The sequence below is a fragment of the Ambystoma mexicanum genome, chromosome 2p, assembly GCF_040938575.1.
Source record: "Ambystoma mexicanum isolate Mex_15411 chromosome 2p, UKY_AmexF1_1, whole genome shotgun sequence".
NCBI classification, from domain to species: domain Eukaryota; kingdom Metazoa; phylum Chordata; class Amphibia; order Caudata; family Ambystomatidae; genus Ambystoma; species Ambystoma mexicanum.
The window spans coordinates 1,063,297,734-1,063,317,137 of NC_090923.1; the positions used below are offsets into that span (position 1 = coordinate 1,063,297,734).

Below are 19,404 nucleotides of genomic sequence, written 5' to 3' on the forward strand. Positions count from 1 at the left end.
TTGGGTTTCTTCGCTCATTGATGACGTTGAACATCTCTTTCTGGGTGCTGCTGGCTTTTTCCTTGCAATTTATGAAGCAGAATCCACATTCTATAAGTTGCACTGAGGCAACAATTCTGCACTTATTTCAGACAGAAAAGAAAACAACCCTTCTCCTACCCAGAAGTCTCTGATGTGCCCAAATGACCCCTGTCCCCAGCAATCCCTACAGAGATAATCTCAAAGTCTGCCTAGTTCCTCCTCTTTTCATCATTAATCTGATCGCGTCACCACTCTTGGATAAAAAAAAAAAGCAGCACCGCCAGGATGCCTAAGATGCACTTAGGCACCAATGACCAAAACCCGTTATCAGGGTACATCTATGTGGGAAAAGCTAAAAAACAAACAGTGAGGGGTATTCACAGCGGGCCAATACTCATCTACGTGCCATTAATAAAAACTCAACTCTCTTTCATAAATAACTAGGCGCAATCAACATTCTAAAGTTCAAAGTCTTACAATAAACAAATTTGCAGTATGAACAATAAGCGTATGATTTTTGCAGCCCTAAGAATGTCCTCAAGCTTGGCTTCAGTCAAAAATGCCATTGATGGCCATGGTATCCTAGCTGAGAGGTCCCCAAAAACAGATACACCAACCCCTGGCAAAACAATAACTCAATACACCCATCTAGCTAGGGTAGGGGAGAAAACAAGACCATGTTGTTTCCACACAGGGTAATGAATACCTGATCCATGAAGATTCTCAGCGACATATCACCATGCACAAAGAAGGAATCTCAGTAACTTTAAAACGCCTGGAGATGCTAAACCCACCCCCTGAGGGAGTTAAACATTTACCCAATATATCCAAAGCCCAGACTTCCAAAATCCTGGAAAATAAACCAAAAACATTGATAGTAACAGTTCTGCTGACAATTCCTGCAGACCATGGGCCTCATGGTCTGGCCAGCTCCTAAAGACAGAGAACCAAATTGACACCTCAAAGACATGAATACCTAGCACACAGAGAAATAAGAACCAGAATTCCTGTGAGCAAACGACCTACCAGAGGATGAGTCGCCACCGGCCAACCTTCCAGGAGATGATGAAAGGAAGAACTAGCCGACCTGTATAAAATAATAACACAGTTAGCAAATCAAGAACAAAGCAATGATGTTAACCACCACAGGAACATCTGTCCTCACACCCTTTTTATTACATCAGAGAATGCAGGCACCTCGTGCAGTCAAATAGGTATGCTGAGTGCTCAGAGTCAAGCCTTACTGATGAATTTGGTAGCTGTCGGTGAAATATCTGGTGGGTCAAACTTTCCCCAAGATATTTCAAGCCATCAGGCAGAGGTATGCAGGACACAATTAGAGGATGGTGTCTCTTTGTTTGTTCATAAGCAAGTCTCTGAAGATAGATAACAGAATCAGCTAATACCAAGATCGCTCTGAAGCCATTAAGAGCCACGTATGTCCAGTGAACGCAGAGAGATCAGCACAATGCTCGATTCCTGAGTCTGGACGTGCAGTAAGATACACGCGATCATCGCAAATGAAGGAAAAGCGTAATGGACCCAATACCTCGGCAACGTGAATGGCTCCAAGCCCCATCTGTTCAACTGGGGCAATGGACTGTCAAATCTTGAGGTGAGAAGATCCCTGTGAAGCATGCCTCATCTCCTCTGTATAGCCAAAAATCCTAACCGGTGAAGCCTGCAGCTGCTGGAGTTCTCTAAATGATGCAAGCACAGGTCCACCACCGCATAGGCTGCCTTGGGTAGATATTATGCCTGAACCTCGATCTGAAATCTGAGGCGTCCTGCTGATACATTGTCTATGAGAAGAATGACCTTGCAAGAAAAGTTGTGAATCTGTGCACAGCGAATGAGCCTGGCAGTATCTCCAAGCAATCGATGTGATAGGACTCGCTACCCACTCTCACCCTCAAACAACACCGTCTTCCAGCCCGAACAGAAATGCACCTGGTACCCCACCCTCTCAGACTTGCATTGGACTCTAAACAAATATCTGTGGAAGAAGGGGCTATTGCCTGCCCATACCAGCCACCTAATATTTGCCAAGCGACTCTGCCCATGCCTGGTCAGAAAGTAGAACACGGCCCGAGTAATCCAATCCGTTTCTTAAAGCTTGCATTTGTAGCCTTGGAAGTGCTCTGTAGTAGAGAGGAGTAGAAAAAGCAGCTTGAATCAAAGAGGTCAGCAGTCCTATGATATTGGACTGGAATCAGAATGCCAAATACCTATCTTATCTCTCTTGTGATCTGCCTTACCTTCATTGATTAAACAAAGTGAAGGCTTTTCAATCGATCAAAAAGCCAAGAAACTGACATGATTGGGGCAGGCAAGTTTCTGACTTTTCCCAATTCACTGCAAACCCCAAAATGTACAACAGCTCCACTGTCAAGAACAATTGCCTATGTGCTGCCTCCTAGAACCTGGCTATGACAAGAAAATAGCTGATACACACCCCTTATCCTGAGGAATGCAGCCCCTGGTCTTAATGTTTTGTGAGGCAACAAGGGGCTGATGCCAGATACAACGGCTGGACAGTAAGTAATAGCACACCTAGCTCCACAAGAGAAACGTTCTGTGTCCCTTGCAGATTGACACGGTCATGTAAGCATCCTTCAGGTCCAGAACCAATCACTCGTACACAAAACCTCTATTATACTGTGCAATCAACTGCATCTTAAAAAGAAGGTAGACTATGAACCAGTTGAGGTACAAGAGTTTGATCATTGTCCGGAAGCCCTTGTCCTTTTTTTATAAACCAGTAAGTTATTGATCATCATCCCTCCCAGGAGAAGGGCACGCCTCTCTATGCTAGAACGTTTGCCTCCAAGAGAGCTGATCTCATCCTTGACCCCTTGCACCACAGTTCCTGAAGCTTTGGCCTTTCTGGGGAATTAAGGTGGGTTGGGGGGGCTGACACCTTGCTGCCTGTAGGACAGTTCTGCAGTTTTAGTAGAATGGCCATTAGTGTGGCCTCTGCCTCAATCAGCCTGGCCATAGACCTGCCAGAGGTCTCGAGACCCACCCTTTTTCATCCATGGGCCTACCAGTCTCTGGCAATGTCGGCCGGCAATAGACCAGTGGGAAATGCCGGTTTGACACAGATGAGGCTCCCACACAGGTGAGAATAGGGTGGCAACATTGGACCTGCTCCACTCGTGCATTGATTTGCAGTGGGACGTTTAGCAGCCTGCCATGTTCGGGCTGCTCTGTTGTCTCCACTTTTCACTCCCTCTATAGTATCCCTTTCTGGTCATGCGCTGGCTGCTGGCATTAGCATTTTTGGCTCTGTGAGCCACAAAGGAAAATACTAGCTGGAATGGTGCTTTGTAGGCATGGAGTGAGAGTGTACTCTTAGCAAACAGGCACAGGAGGCGGGTCGGAGTCCTCCCAACACCCACACCCTGCCTCTGGGTTGGTCTGACTCTGGTATATTCCCTGGTAGGCCATCCCTGGCACAATAGCTCTGACGGTGGTAACATACTTGTGATCGGAGGGATGTGGACGACATGAAAGGGAAGAGGCAAGAGGAGGGACCACATGAGAGAGAGCACCCGGTCGAAGGAAGGCCACTTGAGAGGGGGTACCAACCAGCCAAGCTGCGAGGTCGGGAGAGCACAGTCCAGATAATGAACAGTCTTGGGACCCCGGAAGACAGCATTAAGAGAGACGTGGACAAAAGGACTACGGCTGACACCGCTTACATGAGTATAGGATACGTGGAAAGAGGTTTTTCCAGCGAAAAAGAAAAACCAGAACGGAGGCGATTGGGCTGTCCTTCCCAGACAACCGCTGGCTTACCGGGGCGGGGTTCCGCTCCGAGTACAGCATGGACCGTGGCAAGCCGAACGCCTTCACAGGCAGAAGCCGGTTTTCCACGCGGTTCCTTTCACAACACGGTCGAGGCCGTACCCAGTGACACGGAAGGCAGAGACCCGCTTCCGAGTTCACCGCCAAAACTCACCTTCAGAAAGCATCACAGAGACCTCAAGGGTAGCAGACCTCTTCAAGACGGGGGTTCCTCGCGGGGACCCGGACTTGGCGGGCCGGGCAGGCTAACCTCCTTCAAACCAAGAGAAAGGGGGCAGGGTTTACGGGGATATTTATAGAGAACTAAGCCAAGTCCGTGCTGATTGGCTACCTACAGGGGAGTTGCTAGGTCTGGAAAAGACCCGGGGGTAAGCTGATGTCGGAACTGTTGGGACTGGGGGCTAGCTAGTCTTTTGGCTGAAGCTCCTGAGATTCTATCCGGGGCTACAACCAAAAGATCAGGGGCTATAGCCCCCTTAGCCCCCCCCTAGCAACGCCCCTGGCTACCTAGACCCCAACCCCTATATAAGGTAAAAACAAATGATGGACGGCGCGTCTCTTTGCCATTCTCTTCTAGGACTTCGACAGAGATCTGTGCCTGAGACGCTGTGGGCTTACGAGGACTAGCTGCAAGGTCGAGAAGCCACATCCATATTCCAAGAAAAAGAAGAAGCGTTCTTGAACTTTTTGTCCTTTTTTGAATTCCTGTATCCTGAATAAAGGTTTTGCTTAAGTTCCACTCCTGGCTGCCTGTCCCTCATTGACCATACCCTTCCCAAAACTGTTTCCAAATGGATTTGATCCAACAGAGCGGGAATCCACTGATTTGGCCAGACTCCCTAGATTAGGCCAAGGGAACTGCGCCTTCTTTTTACTGTATTTGTATTCATTCATAAAGTACTTAGCCCAAGCAGCTTACCTAAACACCAGGAGAAGGGTGAAAAATCAATTGCAAATGACATTAAGATACTGGAGAGACCGAAGGAAAGTTTAAGACTAGTGCGTAAAACAGGCAGAGTAGAAGAACAAATTAATAGAGGAAAAGAGTTCCAGTATTTTGGAGCAAAGTGGGATGGGCGCATTGAGGCTTGGGCACAGACAGGGGAAAAAAGGAGAGACTGGGAGCGTAAAGAACGAGCGAGGGAATACAAAGATATAAGAAATGAGAGCTCAGTTGGGGAAAGACCAGATAGATATTTGAAGAGAATGCATAAAAAGTTACAGAGAAGACAGGCTTCAAAGAGAGCTGAGGAAATAGGTGACCATGAGGGAAGAGAACAAAGAATGCAAATAGATAGACAGTAGATTGAACGAAGTGGGGCGAGGCTGCAAGACCCGAAGAGCAGTAAAACAGACAAAAGAAAAAAAGGCTGAAATTACATTTTTGCAGCAGAAAAGGACAAGAGTCACCTAATCTAGTGGACTTTGTACAAGTGGAACCAAAAGGTACGGGCAATAGTATTGTGATCAGAAAATGAAAGAATAGATTCAAAATATATGCACAGATTACACAGTGTGTGGGAAAAAAGGGTTAACAGGCCAGGGCAGTGGGAGGAGAGAGTCGGGAGAGGAAGGGACAGAGGCAAGATTTTTGAGGTGTTTGGAGGAAGTAAACGAGAACACATCCAATGCTGGATTGCCATTAGATATGAGGAAAGAGACGCAAGAGGAGAGTCAGCAAAGAGGAATACTTGCGTGCCGCCAGCATAAACGTGAAACAAAACCCACATTTACAAATACCTTCAGAAAGGGGTGGGGGTGTAGAGACCAAGATTGGACCCCTGGGGGACACCATATTGCAGTGGTAGGGAAGGGAAGCGAGAGCGAGACCAAGAAACAGATAAAAGGTATGGTTGTAAAGGTAAGTTGAAAGGCAGAGAAGGATCAAGCCAGGAAAACCAAAGCAAGGAAAAAACAGTGGGAGTGATCAACCATGTTGAATGCAGCAGAAAGATCGAGTAAGACGAGTATTGAAAAGCGTTTAGAGTGTATAGGGGTGAGGAGTGAGTTAGTGACAAAGTAAAGCTATTTCATTTGAGTGTATGGCACGGAATCAGGATATGGGGAAGGAGAAGAGAAGAAGTGAAAGACTTGGGACTGGATAACGCACTCAAAAAGTTTAAAAAGAAAAAGAGAGATGGGGAGATAGTTAAAGGGAAGGGACATAGGGAGGATTTCTTTGGGATGGGGTGTATGATGCCGTGTTTGAAACTCGAAGAAAAGCTAGAGGAAGAGAACGGAGTGTTAATGAAAGACAGGGGATAATAGATTAGAAGACATTAGGGAGGAAGACAAGGGATTATCAGGAAAAGCAGTAAAATGAGCTCTAGAAAGAAACCAGCCAGTTTCAGTATCAGAAGACGTGAGTAAAGGTGGATAAAAGATAGTGGAGTCCAGCTTACTGTGCAGTATTGAGTTGGAGCAGACAGCAACATGCTGTAAGGTAGACCGTTTCCTAGAATTAGGCTGAGTGAGTGACCTGGATCAAACATGGGCACCCTGATTGCATCCTGAAACGGAGGAACCCTCCACTGGGTCCAGATCATCATTGGTGTCCTCACACACCATGGAGGGGCTTCTCCAGGATCAGCCATATCAACTACAAATGCCCCCAGGCAGAGAGGGGGTAATCCGAGTATCGCCAGGCAAGGACTATAAAGCCCAACTCGCCCGGTTACCCAGATTAGCGGTCACCTCCTGGTTTGCGGGTCTAGACCAAGCCAAAAGAAATCTTGGAGGGATGATGCCAAATCTGTGGGTTTGGTGGGCAAAAGTAAACACTGCATCTCCCACATGAACAAGGTGCTTCCATTAAGGGATGTTCTGGGTAGAGGAGTCAACCTCACTCGCCACTAAAATAACAAATTGCATCAAATTGCATCAAAACAGTCAAAAGCCTGTTTTAGTTGCCATTCATATAGGAGGGCATCAACCAATACACATGAGTGTGGTTATGATATGCCAAGGGCTCACCATTCAGAGCCATTAAGGACGATGGGGAGGGAGACGGTAGTTACATGCCCATTCCATCTTGCATGACCACACACTCACATGCCAAATACAGTAGTCATAGGATAAATATTGTCTCACGTCTTTAAACAGTACCATAATATACCAAATTCAGCCTCTCATACTGAAACAGTGGCATTTTATGCCACATTTTATGCCACTGTAAACCTTAAATCCAAGGTATAGTTATTATATGGTGGGCACATCCTTTCACACACAAAAACATCCATTGTAGGTGCAGCCCAGTCTCCCAAGTACTCCTTTTTTTCCAGGTGAAATCTGATATGCCAGGTATAAAGCAAAAGAGGTGATGGCTGGAATGTTTAGAATGAATCCTAACCGCAGGCATGGCTCTGTGTAACCCTCCAGACTACTGTTCTTCGCCTGCCACGCCATTGTAGAAAGGGGGAAAGATCATATGCAAATCCTTTTTGGTCCCACCCCAAAAGGGGCAGTCCACAACAAACTGCTTGGTCATATTCCTTCTGATCGAGACCACAAGCAACCCCAGAGGTTTCTAGGTGAAAATGTCCCCAGAAAAATGTAGACAGCAAAAAGTAGTTTTCAGAAGTGTAGTGATTCAAAACAATCAATGCAAAGTGTCAAATTGTTGCCAGTAATAAGGACCACCAAAAAGGTCTGTAACCCTAAAAATGACCCAAACCTTTAATAGAATGTCCACAAACACCCCAGCTCCGTTCACAAACCTTACCCTAACTCCAATTACTACCCTGAACTCCTACTGGGTGCTAACCCTTACCGCGCGCTAAAGCATTTGTTTTATATTTTACTCAATACAAAATCAATGGAAAATGAACAGTGAACCGAAGTCCAACCCCATCACCAGCTCGCCACAAATGGCATAGTTCTTCCCATGCCCAAACCATGCCTCTAAGTATAACCTTAGCCTTTACACTTACCCTAATGCTTACATTGCTCCAACCACTGGGTTCACCCTAACCCCATACTACGCCAACACCACCAGCCCTCTGCAACTTTCTTATCCCTTTCTCTAAAACGTACCCAAACTATTACACTAGTATCCCTAGCCTTACCATAACCCCTAACCTAACAATTATCCTGACACAATCTACCCTAATGACGAACTAAACCCCAACATCAACAGCTCTGCAGCAACTACCCTACCTCTTGCCCCAATTCTAACCAAAATCTTTACTCTAACCCCTATCCTAACCCTAAACCGGGCATTCATAAGTCCACAAAGCCCTCCTTAATCCCAACAATTACCCTAGAAGCAATATATGTCAGGCACATTTGACTACTTTTTGCTTGTCAACTTTTTCACTGCAGAGGTATTTTCAACATGACTTTCACGGACTATATTTTTGCTGTCAACCTTTTCACTGGATAAACCCCCTCCCCCGTGACATGTTTCAGACTTGTTGGGCATCATCAGTGAAATGTAGCTTTGGTCTCTAGGCCCAGCAGGCTTTCGACCCACGTCTGGGCATAACTAGTCCTACTTAGTAGAGGCTGCATATTTGTGTTTCCATCATATGCCAACTGAAGCCTTTTTTGCCCAGGCACAGCCTTGTGCCGCTTTGATGACTCCAACCCACATGAAATAAGTTAAAGGTAGAGATTGGCAGTTGAATGGTAGTCTGGGGTGGTATTGGGTGCAACAGTGGCACATTATTGTGAGTAATGTTTCAGTAAGTTTGGCCTTTCCACAAGGCTCACCAAACAATAGTTTCTAGATGATCTAATTTGAGGAAGAGAGATTTGTGCAGGCTCCCACAATACGGCCAAGTGCAGAATCTAGATTTTTAGGATAGATATCCTCATTTCACAATACCCAGTAGACACTGAACACATTTCAACATTGCCTCCGATCTCACTTTAAATTCCACACCAACATACAAACATCCCTGCATTGCATTCCATTAATGGAACGCAGAAGACATATGCTGCGAAGCTCCGCACTACACTAAGCCACCGCTGTATTACACATGTGTGTAAGGAATTAGGAAGCGGATTCTTTCCCTTCAGAAAGATCAGTGTCACCACAGAACCTGCCCTGGACCACTAGGCATAGACACATTAAGAGCAACATGCCAGTCTCATTGGCTGCCTATAAAGCCCACAGCTCGCAGCGACCCAGCCACGCAATAATATCTGAAGCTACTGTGGAGGAAGTCACTTTCTCCACCTTTAATCCCGGCTTTTATACCCCACATGTTCTTTGAACACATCCAGAGGGAGATGATACCCGAGGCCCGGAAGAAGGCTTACCCACTAGGAGCCAAAACACCATTGGACGCAGCACCTCTGCTGCTGTGAAGCCCACAATCCATCAGGGGTCTACCCCCCCACCCCCCCCCCCCCCAAGCGTAGGCCTATCGATTGGTCATCTCTTACTTTCATTGGTTGCTAGGACACAGGCCTTGACCCTGTGATTATCTTTCACGTAATCGGAGCACAATTGATTTACATTGGGGTTGTGTTCTCTTGAAAATGCAAGTGCCAAAAAATGCCTAAGATTATTTGTGACCTTTAGTACTTTGTTTGATGGTCTCTAGCACTTGCTAGATCAATGTTTGTTTCAAATTGCATTTTTCATCTGTTTATATGTATCTTAATCTGTCAACTTGTACTTTGTTTTACACTGCTTTTAAAAAAATAAAATTATGCATAAGAAATATTAGTGTTTAATGAATGAACTGACAGCAAACTGAAAAGCTGTCTTACAATCTTCTGTTTGTTTTTTGTGCAGAGTGACCCTGCATTAGCAAAATAGTGTCTCGTTTGGGTTTATGTAGCAAAGAAATCTTCTCAATGCAACCAGACGTTTTATACTATGAGTGACATACCAGAAACCGTGTAGTCTCCTGTGGTAGGATACCCTTTTGTTGTACAGTCCTTCAGCCTTTACCCCTTCATCCTTCCACACAGAGGGCAGCCCCTTTTGTTACCTTTGCATTCCTCCAAGAGCATCTGTATCCAACGAAGCTTACTTTGCAAAGCATCAAACCATGTGGTGAAACCTACCAGGCAGTGTAAAGGGAATCTATGTAGAAATGTGCTCTGTGAAAGGAGTAGGATTCATTCTCATGTTTTCCGTACAGCGCTTGCACATTTTGTTCCATAATGTAGGGTTGTACTAACGGTTTTATGATAGGTGTTTTATAACCGCTTAATACCGAAGAGGTTTCTAAGCACGACCTGGGATTCGAACCTGTGCTGCTCTGCATCAGCTTGCTTCCAAGACGAGCACGTTGCCACTGAGCTCGTGCTTAAACAGTCCTCAATTTATAAGCCTCTGAAAGATAAAAGTCTTACCTACCTACTATGGAACTATTTCAAACCAGGTTTAAGATTGATCTAGTAGAGACCTTTTGGCTCATGTAGGCCCAATAACCCCCAACCACCCTGCTACGATGCTATAAGCCTGTATATACACATTGTATTTATGTAAATATTGGCCCATGGTGAAAATACACACTAAGTCTGTCACCATATGCATCCTTTCTTACACCAACGCATTTCCCCTTCACTACTCGGCCCACTGGAACCAATGCATTTCCCCTTCACTACCTGGCCACTGGAAACCAACACATTTCCCCTTCCCACTGGAACCAATACATTTACACTTCACTACGCGGCCCACTGCAACAAATGCATTTCCCTTTCACTACCCGGCCCACTGGAACCAATGCATTGCCCCTTCACTACCCGGCCCACGGGAACCAATGCATTTCCCCTTCACTAGCCGGCCCATGGGAACCAATGCATTGCCCCTTCACTAGCCGGCCCACGGGCACCAATGCATTGCCCCTTCACTACCTGGCCCACTGGAACCGATATATTTCCCCTTCACTACCTGGCCCACAGGAACCAATATAATCGCTAAAACTTTGAGAAACCAACCTGACCAGGGGCTACCTCGCGTATATGCTTTTTGCCCTCTGTTCGCTACTTCTACCAGAAGTGGCAGACCAACCAGCCAAATGTATAAACAAAAATACTAACCTCCACCATGTGAGCATAGCTAGCTTGTCTTTTAGGACTTGTAGTTTTACTATATATAATTAAAACAAATGCGGCAGATATCAGTGTTTACTCATTATACCACCAGAAGTGCAAAAACAACACACCATGGGGAGGCAAATCTGGCCATGTGGTGCCAACATCTGGTCAACAGGTATTGTCGGCAGAGTCAAAGACCATTGCGGCTTCACAAGCATAGGCTAAACAGAAATAGTTCCTTTGCTGTCATTTACATCATGTAGTTCACCAAACGTCCGCATATCACACAGCTGTTCATGCAATCCATACAGAACACACTTTCTCGCAGTAGACTATGCCACGGTTGTGACACAAGAGAAAGCCACTGCATTGCAACGGAAAAAATTATCACCATTTCCAGAGGTCAAGGCTAATGTGGACAAGTCTGTCACTCAACATAAGTTGGCGGGTATGGATGGCTCTTCCTTCTAGATCTTGCCCAGTTCCGGTCCCAGCCAGCAGGAAACGGAACACAGCATTTCCGTTCAAGTTCAAAATCAAGAAAAGCAAACCAATCAATCGAAGCAGGTTTTCCTGACGTAGTACCAATTATGCTCCTTCTTCCAACGAGGTGATCACACTCTACAGATATCAGAAATGGACACTGTACAGTTCGATATCGCCAGAAATCTGCAACACGGAGACCAGCTTCAAGTCCAGGTTAGACGGGCAGTACTCGCCCAGGGGGAAGCCATTAATGGCGACCTTGAAGGCTTTGGCTTCACAGAGGAGCAGAATCTAGGTGAGAGGAGAGAAAGAAAGACATTAGTTACTGCTTATTTGATCATAGAAAAGCACGAGTAACGAGACAATGTGTCTCAGCAATTGGTGCTTGCGGTTGTTAGAGGTTTTCTTACGTGGGTCTCTATAATTTGCTTCCACTACAAAGGCCAACATCAAAGCTTTCATTTCTCTTGCTCTCACTGTTGCTGTAGTTTGGTAGTTCTGCAAACTGCACTCGCCAGCATGCAATCATGTTCTTGATCTCAATGTACCGTCAGTTCACTCACCACACTCGCCAGAATGCAATATTTTTTTATATTTTCAATGCCTCTCTAGGCCATGGGATTATAATTAGCAGCATGCAATAATGCGCGTTCGCAGTCTTTGTGGTTCATTGTACTACAATCACCAGCCTGCACTACTCTTGTCAATGGTTTCCCCAGCCAATTTCCAACGGTGCCCGTTTTAACAGGTGTGACTGTGAAGGGGGATCAACAAACGCCCGAGAGGCAATGCTCAGTAACAAAACACATTTGTCTACAAAACAGAGTAAGATCCAATGTAAACAAATAAGGTTGCATGTTTCTCTGTAAACACAGTGAGGGCAGTAGAACTGATAGTGTGGAAAAAAATGCTCTGGGCCAGTCTCTGGTAGGGCCGCCACCGTGGGGCTGCAGTTCAACAAGTACTTAAGATATTCAACGTTAGTTGTAGGTCTTGAGGACGTTCTCCTTGTGAAAGGAATCGAGCCCTTCTCCATTCTTAGGATCTGCTTTGACACCCTGGGTTAACAAACATATCCTTAGAGCCAGAGGTCCAAAGAGCGGTCTTCACAAGAAGGCCCTTTTCAGGTCATGGCTCCAAATCCTGGGACCTCTAAATTTCTTTAGTTTTTCGACAAAAGATAGCCTTCCTCGGCTGGAATGCATCCTCTGCCATTGACAGTCCCTTTGTCCCCCATATGTGGAGAGTCACTTTTCAGGCCAAAGCCATTCTGACCCCTTACCAAGGGCACTGTCTTTGGTCGCACTTTCCTACATTTGACCTTGCGGGAGCCTATATCAGGGTTACCTTTCCTTGTTGTCTTTTCCACCAGGGCTCGACGTCTAGGTCGTCTACTGTCATCTGGTAGCATAGGGAGCACTTGGGTTAGCAGTTGCTGGCTCTGGATGTCTTGGCATGGTACTTGGACATTGGCAGACCTGGCAGTTCTACCAGATCCAGAGTGCAGCAACCAGCTAGACAGTCTGTGTGGCAAAACATTCCTTTTCTGATGGAAAATGTTCATTAGTTTTCTTTGTGGGCTTGTGAATCCCACCATAGGCAGATTATGGCTCCAAGCTAGCCTCAGTCTCGCCCGTTCCTTATGGGAGTTTAAGGTTAGGGCCCTAGCAGTTCTCAGACCCAGGTCAGCAAGACTTTCAAATGTTTCAGCCCCAGCACTCTGACCTTTCCTAATCAAGCTCTAATAGAACCGTTTCCCAACTTCTAGCTCATCCTGTATCTTGGCATAAGTGGCTTGGCAAATATATGGCGCTTTCTGTCCACCACATTCTCTTCCCCACCTCCTACTGACAACACTTCTCTACCGCTCAACGGTCTTCCCTCAATGTTCCTTCTGGTCTTTCCCTTCTGAAATACCTCCCTACCACTGATAGTACTTACCTCGCTCACCTTGATGATTCTCTTTCTGTAACCCTACTATTTCCTTATGCTGATTCTCCATCTATAGCCTTCCCCCTAAAGATACCCTTCTCTTGACCTTCTTCCCGATTGATGCCTTCTCCTTCCCTTCCTTCGTCAGATCCTCCCGTTCCCTTCCTCACTTCTGCACTTGATCCACCCTTCGCTCTGCCTCCATCTCTCAAACTAACCAAGGAGTTCAGGCCCCTTTTTATACTCTCAGCTGGAGGCAGTTGGACTCATGAATTGTTTATGCAGGTGCATTTGCTGGGACTACCGGATTGGGCTCTTTGATTGATTTAATTCCTCTAGCCCCACCCCCAGCGCAGCTAAGGAACTCTCAATAGTGACAAATTGACACACAGCTCTGCGGGCCAAGCAGCCCAGAGATAGCGAGCAGATCCTGCATGCGACAATGGTCCCTTCTTCTCTTGCCGTATCTTTCCTGTTTTGGTGATGCTGGATATCTGTGGCCTGAGCCACACGGTCGCTTCTTGGCTGGGATAAGCAACAGTTTGTGGTCTACTCCATGAGCCTCAAGCATTCGTTCAACTGGTCTCTACTTTCTATGTCTTCAGCCCATGTTCACATTCTGTGTGCATGTACCCAAGGACTTGTTGGAAACATTGTATCTCTTTCTGTGGGTAGAGGAGATCTGTAGGAGTGAAAAGGCTAGACACAGGAAAGGCCCTGGGTATCCGCCGTATTGGGGCAAACATCTCCAGCAAGTGGTTTTCTCCAGATTCCCGGGTCTGTGTCACTCCTCATTCTCTGGCTTCAATCGATCCTGAAACAGTAGACTCAACAGCATCTATCCAATACAGGTTTTAAACTTGAAACAGATTCTCCTTTGAGACTTCAAAATTCATGGTTTTCTTTCTATTAATTCTCACCTCCTGCCAGGATACAATACCTTGATCTGTGGTCATTTAACCGATTCAGCAACTCTACACACTACCACTTTGTGCAGCAGGGTTGTCCTATTTACTTCGCTCTCAACCTCTTGGTGCCATCTGTGGAGCAGATGGTTGATTCGTTTCCTGGTTCACTGGGTTTACATTTTCCTGCCTCTCTCCCTCTCCACTTTGCTTCTCAGCATTTCCCAATATAGTGTGGGTCAGGTAGCTGCACTTTACGTTTAACTGGCTTCACTCCACATTTCTTTCTTCACAATCTCTGGTAGCTCAGCTCTCTCCACACCTCTAACTTGTACATGCCTAGCCATCCAAAATCCTCCTTAACGACAAGGTATACGCTCAGCCAATCCTACCAGCAGCCTCCCAACCACTTTGAAACTGAAACAAACCCACACATAGGTTGAAACTGAGGGACCATGCCCCACTTCCTCTTTAGAGGAAATTACAGCTTCAGGATGGGGTGACCAGCATGCAGTCCTGCAAAGATCCAAGGGGTGGATATTTGGGTGGTGCAGGCAGAGAACGTGTATTCCATCGTGGAATGTGACATGCTCTTACTGGCACACTTAAGTGACAATATGGAGGAGGTATTGGGCTTCAAACTAACAAACCTGAAACAGTTTGGTGAAACTTGTATTGATTTTTTTCTATGCTCACTAGTTATGTTAGGTGGATGTTGATAAAGCGCAACTTTCACCCGCAGGCATCTTGGCGCTGGCCATGGATGCAATGTAGTCATGAAGATCTACATGAATTCAGTTTTGACCAAAGAGGTGAGCATTCAGATGTTTGTAAAATTTTAGCCATTTTGTTTCACTACGAAGGGCCGGTGGCAGGGCGTTCAATATTCCTGCTGCTAGCACAGAGAAAGAGCATCTGCCTTTCCTTTCCTTCTTGTACATTGGGCCAGTAATTGTGCTCAATTGATTGAAAGAAACATGATTGGGCCGCATCATTTATTTGTTTTTTTAGCATAAGGGAACTGTCAAGAACAACTCCTACGTTGTTTACCACTTCTTTGGGATTGGGACAGATTCCAAAGTTTTCTTGCCAGAATGCAAATGTTCGAGGACTGGAGGTATGATTAATAAACATAACCTCTGTTTTATCTGTGTTGATTTTAAATAGTTCCTGTCCGTCAATACTGGATTGTCACTAGACAGTCCTTTAGCTTACTGTTGTTGACAATTTGACCCTTTTTCAATTATGCAGACGAGACCCAAATCCTAATGGATATTGGCAAATAGGAGACCTTGGTGGTGGGTAATTCTCATTAATGGGCATATCTAAATATTCAAAAACAGAAGGTGGGAATGCATTACTGAAGCAAACATTAGAGTTCAATTTTCAGAAATTACATGAGTGTTTTGAGAAAAACTTCAGCTGCTCTGGGCAAGTACCTGGCTACCTGGACTAGAGAACATGAAATGGACAGCTCATTGAAAAAAATCTAAGCGATGCCCATGCACTTCTATGGAGGGCTATTCCAAAAGTATGTTCCTGAAATACCCAATGATTTCCTTCATTTATTGATCAAATTGTTAAAATTACATTCTCATGAACAAAAATTCACTGCATGTCTAACAATATACAACAATGCATTCAAACAAATAGCGTCTACAAATTATTATTCAGTTTGAACAATACATCAAAATGACATTTTCTTGTTGCCTATTATCATCTCAACAAAAATAGTAAAGTAAAGGTAATGGTATATTGAACCAAAAATTTAACAAGATTGAGTTCATAACACAGAAGTAATCAACTGGCTATCCTGTTAGATGGAACTTGTATTGCTTTGCTTGTAACCACCATGTGCTTCAGAATGTATTCATTCCTTCTTCAGGAAATTGCCTACTGTCTTCCTGCGATGATAAATATAAAATAGTCAATATAGCCTATTTGTATGTTCTAATGGGATAAATCTTCCCTCCAAAGCATGATTATCATCACTGACCTTTATGTTCTTGTTAGGGCTACATTTATGTGCTAAAAGTATGATGACCCGGAAATAAAACGAAAACTTCTTCAATAGCTAAATAACCGTCACTACGTGTGCTTAATTAATTAGCACCCAGCTGTATTAAAGCTCACTTAGTGGTTGTTCAAAACGATTCCACTAAGGAATTGCCATTCGTCAGTTAAAATCCCAAAATCTAATCTGTCACTAATGACTGCCAGAAATGTAATATCTGAAAATAAAAATCCTTCAATACCTAAACACCCGTCAATATACAAGCTAGTTATACACATACAGCATCCCACTACATATCCAATTATCACAGCGAACAGTAGCTTACTAGAGCCACTAGCTCAATATGTAGATAAAGTGGTCCAATCCTTAATTCAGTGTCCAAGAACATATATCAAAGACAGTACTGACTTCTTGCAACAAAAATGTAAAAAATTGCCTTTAATGAAGACACAGACATCCTGTCCACAATGGATGTCTCCAGCCTGTACACGAACATCATCCACAAAGTAGGTTTGGAGGCCATGGAATGGTTCTTATTGACAAACCGACAATATAAGGCTGGCAGAATGTTTGTATTGAGTTTATTGAAAATAGTTTGAGGAACAATTTCTTTCAGTTCGAAAGATGGATCTTTTGTTCAAATGTCAGGAACATCCATGGGGCAGCCATAGCTCTGAGGTAAGCCAGCACAAACATGGGCTACTTAGAAAAGGAACATGTTTTGAATTGGGAGAGCTGGACAAGACATCCTAAATCTTTCTATAGATACATAAATGAGGTGTTTGGGAAATGTAATGGTTCACCATAAGAATTAGCAAACCTTTTTTGAATGTATGAATAATTTGGCATGAGAATCAAATTCATGACAATACAGAACAACCAGGATATAATTTTTAGATTTGTAGATTTACATGAAAAATGGTGTGTTAAATTATCACTAAACCCACAGAAAATACCTTTTTCTGTTAGCTACAAGTTTTCACCCGAAAAGGATTTTAGAGGGTATACATTTAGCCAGTTTCTAAGATACAAGATCATTATTTCATAAGATCAGAGGCCCACTGGCAGAAGTTTTGAATTAAAAGATACATTTTTAACATGGGATATTCCCAAGAAGTAGTGAAGACGAGTGTGGAAAAAGAGGCACAGATCACACAAGGTAGCTTTAAAACCCACACTAAAATGATCATTGTCGAATTTGGTTTAATTTACGACATATTCACAACAGAGCTTGATACTTAAAACCATCTTGAAACGCAGTTGGAACATGTTATAATTCGATCCAATTCCTGCTGAGTTGTTTCATGCCCCCACCTGTCCTTGCATATCGCTAAAGTAAATTCTTGTGGGGCATCTTGATTAAGGCAGATTAAGATAGATCAAAACACCAAAATAAAATCCCATATAATAGCACATGGCCATGCAATAATTGCCAACATTGTCATAATGTCAGTAAAGCTAGCTATGTTAATGACCCTTAAAGTGGAAAACAGATCCCATTAAGACATTCGACAACATGTGATTCCCCCAACGTAATCTACGTCAGAAGATGCCCATGATGTATCTGTTATGTTGGTATGACCACAAGACAGGCAGAAACATGATGGATGGAACACAAATCTAATGTCAGGACCAAATCAGAGAGGTCTCCAATTATGCAGCATTTTGAATTGCCACATCATTCAGTTGCTCAAATGCAGATCATCATATTAGAACAGGTAGTAACCCTGGGGGAAGAGGGTGATTTAAACATTATACTTCTCCAGAAAGAGATTGTCTGTATTGAGCTTTAGGAATCATTGGCCCCAGAGGTATGAGTATAGACTGGGATCTTACATGTTTCCTCTAAAGCACATGTTTGGGTGAAAGATTTGAGGTGCATTGTTACGTAGCAACAAGAAATGATATTGTGACCCTTGGACTTTTTAATTGAAATGTGGGAAACATCAGTACTTCAATCTTTACATTGTATAACTATGTTTTACGTGGCATGTCTTGATGCCCTGAATTCGATTAAGGGGAGCTATTACATAACGTGAGCACAACTTAATGTATTTATCTGTAAATGATGTTACACTGTGAAGACCTGTAGAATCTTATCACAATGATACTATTGATTCGGTGTGTAAAAGAATATGACCTCTTCTTATTCTAATTTTGGTGATTACCATAACAGCATTGTTGAATAAAGTAATGAAGATCTCAACATGGATCAATAATGTTTTTGCCGCAAATTTACAAATGTACGGTATTGAAATTTCACACTGGAAAACGTTGTAGGGAATCATTTTGTAATACCCGCACATTTGTCGCTCATGTTTTGCCATTGGAGACATTTCTTACTTTGATCTAGTATAAGTTTTCATTTTAACATGTTGGATGTAGCATCTACTGCAACTAATTAGTGGAAAGAGGTAGGCACTTTTTTTTCGTGCTTGCCAGAGTCTCCACACGTGAGCGTCAAGTATCTAATGTGTCATGCGACTGGAAAAGAACTTTATGATGACATCACTGTGCGTGTTAATGCTTGACGCGTCAGGGGACTTACTACAAGTAAATAAATGCAAGCACAGGACTGTTTTCCAGCCTTTCCTGTGCTGTGCCTCGCAAGAACTATATCGCAGGTGAGAACATAGATAGGATTCACATAGTTGTAATTTTCTAGTTTTTACTGGAACACACACATAGCATCTAGGTCTAGTTATTTATTACAAGCTGAAAGTTTGGGATTTCAATTGAAGATTGTCAAGTCCTTAGTCGAACACCTTTGGACATTTAATATGGGAGTTAATATTTTGCTGAGTGCACATTTATTTTGTACATGTATTGATGGGTGTTTAGGTATTGAAGGAGTTTTTAATCTTATTTTCAGATTATTACATCTCTGGCAGTCCTTTAATACAACAGGCTAATTAATTGAGCTTGCATATTGATGGCTGTTTAGGTATTGAAGCCGTTTTTGGTTTATTTCTAGATCATCATACTTTTAGCACCCAACAGGTAGCAGTAACAAGAACATAAAGGTTAGTGATAATCATGCGTTGATTTATCACAATTAGAACATACACATCAGCTATTTTGACCATGTTGAATTTGTTATAGGAGGAAGACAGTATGCATTTACCTGAAGAAAGAATTCATACATTCTAAACACGTAGTACTACAAGAGAAGCAATACAAGATCCATCCAACAGGATGACCAATTGATTACTCGTGTCATGTACTCTGTCGCTCTTGTAG

The 19,404-nt window shown here is 43.8% G+C and overlaps 1 protein-coding gene across 3 annotated transcripts in view; it reads right to left on the bottom strand.

Annotated features, from left to right (window-relative positions):
* Nucleotides 1-10,903: 10,903 nt before the first annotated feature.
* Nucleotides 10,904-19,404, bottom strand: part of LGALS12 (galectin 12) — a 214,492-nt gene continuing 205,991 nt past the window's right edge. For 2 of the 3 annotated variants that reach the window (XM_069644995.1, XM_069644994.1), the window contains one exon: nt 11,325-11,604. In XM_069644995.1, the coding sequence (XP_069501096.1) occupies nt 11,458-11,604 (147 nt within the window). In that variant the 3' untranslated portion in view covers nt 11,325-11,457. Of the gene's footprint in view, nt 11,605-19,404 lie in introns of all 3 variants that reach the window. The other variant, XM_069644993.1, reaches the window with a different exon arrangement.